The sequence below is a fragment of the Blennius ocellaris genome (assembly GCF_963422515.1).
Source record: "Blennius ocellaris genome assembly, chromosome: 17".
NCBI classification, from domain to species: Eukaryota; Metazoa; Chordata; class Actinopteri; order Blenniiformes; family Blenniidae; genus Blennius; species Blennius ocellaris.
Window position 1 is genome coordinate 16,362,785 of NC_137666.1, and position 7,644 is coordinate 16,370,428.

The window sequence follows — 7,644 nt, forward strand, 5'->3', positions numbered from 1 at the left end:
TATAATTTTTTTTTTTTTTAATGAAGACTACTCAACTATATTTTTACATGTATAGCTAAATTTATAGTTGTTGCTCTATATATTTGTATTTTTGTATTCTATTTCTACATGCTAATAAAGTTATTATCGAGTCACGACTTTCTTTTTCACAATAGTCAACATGCATCAAAATACAGTTAGTGATTCATCAGTTAGGGAGTGTTTACAATTGATGTGGTTAAATTTATCTTGTCATTCCTTTCATTTGTGAAACAATTAAGTATTCCTGGAATTAGCTAATGGGCCACAAAGAATGAGGACTGGGGTCACACGTGGCCCACAAGCCATCGGTATTCCAAATCTGCTCCAAAGTTTAAAGGGGTTTTTGGGACAGTTCTCCAACTTGTACTTTCTTTTACCCCGAGCTGCCAGATAAAAAGTGTGTCAGACAACTGACTTCAATTTGGACATACTCATTTCTAAAAAAAAAAAAAAGTGGCACTCCAGTGTAAAGTACAACACGGTCGATGTTTAATATTGACGTTTGGGCCGAGCGGTTTCATACTGATTTACTGAGTCGCAGCCAGCATGTTAGGGTCAGTGAGGAAGAGCAGGCGGGGCCTGCAAGCCCACATCAATCTTTCACAACAACACAGGGACCAGACATCAGCCTGTATTATTATCTCTTTGACCTCTGCGGCCCCTGTGGTTTACAACACCCAGCCTGCTGTTGACAGAGCCCACACAATCACATGGAAGTCAGAAGGAAATGTGTATTGCATCCAAGGCTTTAGTCACACTGCAGATCACAGACTGTATCACATGGATTTAGTACAAAACACCAATGCTATAGATTACAGGTTATGACTCAGACTATGTGGCGTGTCTCAATCCAGCTATACAGTGTTGTAATATGTGTACTCAGGGAGGACACATAATACACAGTAATATCCTATAATAGAATTAGTGGCTTTTACACATGTTACAGGAGATATAATTTGATTACATCAGTACTATGCATGGTTTAAGAGTAAATGGTCACACATGATATGCAGGCTGCATTTGTATTAAGCTTTGATATGAAAAGGGTCTCGGGACCACCCAGCCGGTGCAAGTTTTCCTCTGGTCAGCACAAAAAAAACAAAGCGAATGAAATTTATTCCCCTGCCACCGGTTTATATTGCAATTTATCATGACTCCCTCTGAATACCTTCATATAAATAACAACACATCGTCATTATGAATTGAGGTTTGCAGTCGACCACACCAGACTTTGCTGTGTCTTTCCCGTTTACAGAGTTTAGGGTTTAAACAATGCTCACATCTCATCAGTCAGTCAGTGTCACTTATGTTTTGCATGCATAAGGGACAAAAATATAAATTGTCACTTTGTGTGAGAAAACTCAACACATGAAAGCTTATTACATAGAAAATCTCACATACAAAGCATACACGCTATTTTCTCAGCAAATACCTTTTAATTTTTAAACATTGCTCCTGCAGCTTTTTTTTTTTTTACTGGCTTTTAAGTAACTCTCCCCTGAGTCTAGCAGTGATCTTATAATCCAAAGGTTTCAGTGTTAAACCATAAGAGCAGTTAAGAGAGAAGTCCTCATTTGGACATTTTTCAAAGCTACACTGGTGGAGCAGAATGGAAAAGAACAAAAATATCTCCACTTTGGCAATCTGATCTCCGATGCATCTCCTCTTCCCCGCTGAGAAAATCATAACGCTGTTGGTGAGATCCTTATCGAGGGAGCCGTTTTCATCCAGGAAGCGTGAGGGGTCAAAGATGTGTGGCTCCTTCCACACCAGGGGGTCGTGATTAACTGACCACTGATTGATGAAGACCACTGTGTCTTTGGGGATGTGGAGCCCACTCACAGTGACGTCTGATGTTGTCGAGTGAGGGATGGTGACGGGAACGAAGCTGGTGAAGCGCATGGTCTCATAGATGAAGGCATCCAGGTAAGCCATGTGTGCTCTGTCCTCGAGCGATGGCAGCCGGCTTCGTCCCACCACCTTGTCGACCAGCTGCTGGAGTTTGGTTTGAATCTCAGGATGTTTCGCGAGCAGAAGGACAATCCAGTGAAGAGCTGTGGAAATGGTGTCCAGTCCAGCGCCGATCAGATCGGCCACCGTCGCCTCCGCGAAGCTCTCGGGGAGCTCTGTGTCGCCGTCAGTGTTGTTGATGACACCGATAATGGCGTCGCTCATATCCCTGGTCACCGCCGGGTCAAAGCTCTCTCTGTGCTCTTCCACTTTGTTCTTCACAAATGCAAAGAACTCTTCATTCAGGCACTTGAAATTCTCAAAAACACTCCGGACAGGATTGGGAAAAGCCTGGAGCCATGGCATCACATCCACCAAGCTGCCAGCTCCCACTGTCTGTCCAAACTTATCTACCCTCTGTAATAACGCTCTGAACTCCACGTCGTCGCGCCCATAACGTTTTCCAAAACACAAGGCACAGATCACATTCGCGGCAGCTACTGTGAGCTCATGAGCCGGATTGAAATACTGCTGCTTCGCACTGAGTTCAAGGAAAATCTCAACGAGCTCTGTGGCTTCAGCTACAATCTGCTGTTCAAAAGCTTTTTTGGTCTGGCTGTTGGCAGATGAAAAGGCTCTGATTGTTGTTTGAGCAATTTTCCTGTGCATCCTCCACTGTTTGCTGTAATTTGTGAAAGTCATACTTTTCCCATCTGAAACAAACTGGAAAGAGACAAAGTTGGGTCTGCCTGCAAACTCTGTGCTGTGCTGTATCAGGGCCTGACGTATCGCCCGGTCTCCATTCAGCACCACAATGTCACTGCAGCCCAGCCTTATCTGATACACGCTGCCGTACTTCTTGGCCAGCCTGGTGAAGGCGATGTGAGGCATCTGACCCAGCTGCAAGGCGTTGCCCACCACGGGCCAGGCGAAGGGTCCGGGGAGTCTCCTCCTGAGCTTGTGATTCCTGACCCAGAGACAGGCTTCCAGGCAGAAGAGAAAAACAAAAGAGACAACGAGAGCAGGATGGATCTGTCCACCCCATTCCCTGATGAGGCTGCTGCTCTTCACACCAAACTCAGAGTCCACTTGAGCCATAGCGTGTCCTTTAGATTCTGTCCACTGCAAGTTTCATTTGAGAATTGGAAATCACTGATACAATTCCTCTTGTAAATATAAAAAAAAATATAGAAAATTAAAAAATGCTGTATTTTGTTTCTATATCACAACAAAAAATATATACTATAACAAAAAAAAAAGCAAAGTCTTCAAGCAGTGTTACATGCTGTGTCTACTTTAATCCTCGGGAGCTGGTGGGAATGGCTCTCTCTCTCAGGTTGAGCGGTTAGCAGTAGTGCAGCACGTCTTCAGATGACCACTATAGAGAAATGCAGCTTCAACCCTTAACACTTCGCTTATATGTATCTCTATGGTGGGAGGGCTCAGCGACTCAGGTTTTTTTTTATTATCTCTCCCCTCCCATTTAGACCACAGCCTGCAGACCTTCGTCCTATTGCCTCTCAGGAGCGTCCCCGGTAGCACAATGACAGAAATAAGGAGAGCAGCTACTTAATGAGCCATGATGCCAAATTCTACAGATAAACAACTCCACAAGCCCACGTGTGGTCTGGAAGATAATCATCGCACTTTAATTTTTTATTGGTATATTTGTTATTCTTGCAAAATGGCGCACTTAAACCGAGTGATAAAATTATTGGAAATTTTAAGTAAACACACTGAATACAGTTGTTTGTTTTTGTTTTTTGTTACCTCTGGGAATATATTACTTTTGCTCATTCCTGTGGACTTTCCTAGCCCACTTTAAACATGATTAAGTTTCATTGTTTACTACAAAAACTGTTAATTATAACCATACTGGGGGGAGAAAAAGCTCTGAGATATCACCATAAACGTTGTGGGTTTCAACGTCCAAACACACAAATACACTAAACTGTGTCATTTTTTATGCTCGATAAAATATATATGCAATATTATGGCTGGCATAATAGCCCTTTAAACTACAGTGTGTGAGCAAGTGTAGCTGTTATGGCTGTGTCAAATCAGTTAATTCAGAACAGAGGAACTTGCAGTTTTATGTGAGTGCTTGTGCAACAGAGGGGACTTTAATATGCATCAGCACTGGGTTTCAGTGATATTCTGCCACAAGTCGGAAGGTTCCAAAGGTTTCTATTTATGGAACAATGAATAATGACAGATATGTAAACAATGGCGGTTCATGATGTCAAATGGCTGGAATGGTCTGTCAGTGGCTGTAAAATGACTAAAACTCTCACATCCAGAGATATTCACGGAGCTTAGCAGGTTTTATTGAGCGCTCTGAAATAAACTGCACACGCTGACCATTGACAATCAACTTTATTCATTGCAGATACAGCTTATTTTCCATTGTGTGGGCCTTGAATGTTAAAGCGGTCACCACAGAATGAACCTTGTAGCATTCAAGGCCCACTGAGTTTAATTCTTCGCCTTGACACACACATACACACACATAGACAAAAACACATTCTGTGGGCATTGTACCATCAACTCCTGAATACAGAGGCTTTAGAGAGCGTGCAGTGACATCTATGTAGCTTTGAAAAAAAACAATGTTTTGTAAACAAACGTGTTTTTGAGAATGGGTGAACGAAATTTGCTGCACATGTGTTTAGTTGGAGTGGGGAGACATGTATTTGGCTTGCGTAGCTGCTGCAGAGCTGAAAGAAGCCACTGCAAATGCAAAGTGAAGAGTTCCCCCATTCCAGAGTGACGTCTCCTCCTCGTCTGTAGAGAAGTCATCCACGCTCTTTGATGAAAAACTTCTTACTTGCTTCCAAGCTCTTGTAAACATGTCATTATATGTCCTCCTCGGACAAACGTGGTGTGTTTATTGTGTTCATATGCTTTGAGTACAGTAGATGGTAAAACAGAGTAGATTTAAATAAACTTGTCAGACCTGAAATTATATATAAAAACAACTTTAACTGCTTAATGTGGAGAAAGTAAATACATTTTCTTGTTTTTTTTTTTTTTTTTTTTACTTATTACAAAATGAGAACAACAAGTCATCAAGTGACTAATTACCATTCACAAGCATTTCATACACATTTTTATTAGTTTATATGGACCTCTAAAAAGATGAAGTAAGTACCTGGACACATCACACAAGTACACACTCCATAGAGGATGTAAAACAAGAACACGACTAAACAATATGTACAAAACCTGATCAAGTAGTCTGTGAAACAGAAATGCAATACCCTTCCTCTCTCACCCCACAAGCTTACATTTCTTTTTTTAAATCTATAAAATCCTATTCTGAGAACCTCCAAGTACAGTATTTTCAAAATAGAGCATGTTATAGGACATCACTGGAGCATCTTTGTTAAATATGAGAACAGTACTATTAGTGCAGGTATGTTGTTACTCACTGTTGAATGTCATTGGTGGAGAAGTGTTTGATGGGGTCACAGTATTGGAGCGTGGCTGTTCATGCCGGGGAAACTAAGCCAAGCAGCTTTCCCCTGAGCTTGGTGCTGACACAGAATGTGAGGGGTTTCAGCGAGAGCCCGTACGAGCAGTCTAATGTCGGGGGATGCGAGGGGTCACTCTCAATCCTGCACTGGTGCAGCAGGATGGCTGTGAATAAAAACACCTGCACTTTGGCGATTTGGTGGCCGATGCAGCGTCTTTTACCTGTTGAAAAGATCATCACGCTGTTGGTTTTGTCTCTGTCGAGGGTTCCGTTTTCATTCAGGAAGCGCGTGGGGTCAAACACATGCGGGTCCTTCCACATCTGAGGGTCGTGGTTGACGGACCACTGATTGATGAAGACCACCGTGTCTTTAGGGATGTGGAGACCTTCGATCGTGACGTCCGAGGTTGTGGAGTGGGGGATTGTGACTGGGACGAAACTGGTGAAGCGCATGGTTTCGTAGATGAAGGCATCCACGTATGCCAGGCTGCTTCTGTCCTCGATTGAGGGCAGTCTGTCTGGACCCACCACTTTGTCTATGAGCTCCTGCAGTTTGGTCTGCACGTCAGGATATTTGACGAGGAGCAGGACAATCCACAGCATGGCGGTTGACATCGTTTCTTGTCCCGCTCCAATTAGATCTGTGACTGTGGCTTCAACGAACTCTTTGGTCAGCCCGCTGTCTTCTCCATGCTCGATGATACTGATGATGGCATCACTCATGTCCCGGGTCACCTCAGGGACAAAAGACTCTCTGTGCTGCACCACTTTATCTTTCACAAAGGCAAAGAATTCCTCATTGAGGTTTTTGAAGTCTTCATAGACACTACGGACAGGGTTAGGGAAGGACTGCAGCCAGGGCATGACGTCTACCAGGCTACCTGCCCCTACTGTCTCTCCAAACTTGTCCACTCTTTGTAACAGGGTCCTAAACTCGAGGTCATCGTGTCCATATCTCATCCCAAAGCAGAGAGCACACATGATATTAGCAGCAGCTACTTTAAATTCATGACCAGGGTCAAAATAATGTCCATCTGTGCTTTTGTGCAAAAATACCTTCACTAGCTCCATGGCCTCGGCTGTGACATGCTGCTCGAAAGTTTTTTTTGTCTGGCTGTTTGCAGATGAGAAGGCTCTGAGGCTGGACTGCGCTATCTTCCTGTGTGCTTTCCACTGTTTGCTGTAATTATTAAATGTCACACTCCTGCCTCCAGAAATCATCTGGAAAGAGACAAAGTTGGGTCTGCCTGCAAACTCTGTGCTGTGCTGTATCAGAGCCTGGCGTATCGCCCGGTCTCCATTCAGCACCACGACGTCGCTGCAGCCCAGCCGGATCTGGTACACGTTGCCGTACTTCTTGGCCAGCCTTGCGAAGGTGATGTGAGGCATCTGGCCCAGCTGCATGGCGTTGCCCACCACGGGCCAGGCGAAGGGTCCCGGGAGTCTTCTCTTGAGCCGGAGGTTTCTGACCCAGAGACAGGCTTCCAGGCAGAAGAGAAAAACAAAGGAGGCAACCAGAGCAGGGTGGACCTGTCCACTCCATTCCCTGATGAGGCTGCTGCTCTTCACACCAAACTCAGAGTCCATTGCCATTGTGACAAGGTAAACACACGTTTTTTTCTATTAAAAATAAAAACTAACAAAAAAAGCTTTGAACAAAGTTAATTAGGATCTTGAATATTTAAAATTTAAAAAAAATCTCCCATATATCCATATATCACTGATACAAAATATTTCAGATGTGTCAATCAAAGTTTATTGAGATAACTTTAATCAAGATTTAAGGCTTAAGTGCCTGCTTTTTGCTTGACTCCAGCCTCTTATATGTTTTGCAGTAGGTGGGCAGGGCTCAGGGAAACTTTCATACTCCTCCCATTGTGGTAGCCCTGAGCAGAACTCGCTATATTATCTGTGCGCCGTCTCTCGCACTTGGAGGCGCGCGGTGGAGCGCGTGGAGACGCACCGTGCGCAGGCTGCGCGACCGTCCACTCCACAGCAGAGAAACAGTCAGCAACTGGTCACCGGTTCCGTCGGAGCTTATTTGTCTTACTCAGTGGATGACCGGCAGCGATCGCAGAAAGTGTATCTTTCTAACATGATTTCTTCTGTGGCTGCAGGAGACTCAGCGTGCGCAGAGTCCGGGATGAGTTTGTTGACAATGTGCAGCGTGCTTTTAGGAGTGAATGCACTTTACTGCA

The 7,644-nt window shown here is 44.0% G+C and overlaps 2 protein-coding genes across 2 annotated transcripts; both read right to left on the bottom strand.

The window, feature by feature from the left end:
- Positions 1-824: 824 nt before the first annotated feature.
- On the bottom strand, positions 825-3,324 carry LOC308142063 (cytochrome P450 1B1-like). Its single transcript, XM_080512362.1, has one exon. The coding sequence runs from the start codon at positions 3,067-3,069 to the stop codon at positions 1,495-1,497; it is 1,575 nt and encodes a 524-aa protein (XP_080368488.1). The 5' UTR covers positions 3,070-3,324; the 3' UTR covers positions 825-1,494.
- A 1,911-nt stretch (positions 3,325-5,235) lies between these two features.
- cyp1c1 (cytochrome P450, family 1, subfamily C, polypeptide 1) lies at positions 5,236-7,163 on the bottom strand. The gene has a single exon (XM_080512361.1). It carries the CDS (start codon positions 7,037-7,039, stop codon positions 5,462-5,464), a length of 1,578 nt encoding a protein of 525 aa, XP_080368487.1. The 5' UTR covers positions 7,040-7,163; the 3' UTR covers positions 5,236-5,461.
- Between the last annotated feature and the right edge of the window lie 481 nt (positions 7,164-7,644).

Excerpts from the sequence above, each read along its gene's own strand:
- LOC308142063 (XM_080512362.1), bottom strand. The coding sequence starts at position 3,069 with ATGGCTCAAGTGGACTCTGAGTTTGGTGTGAAGAGCAGCAGCCTCATC.
- cyp1c1 (XM_080512361.1), bottom strand. The coding sequence starts at position 7,039 with ATGGCAATGGACTCTGAGTTTGGTGTGAAGAGCAGCAGCCTCATCAGG.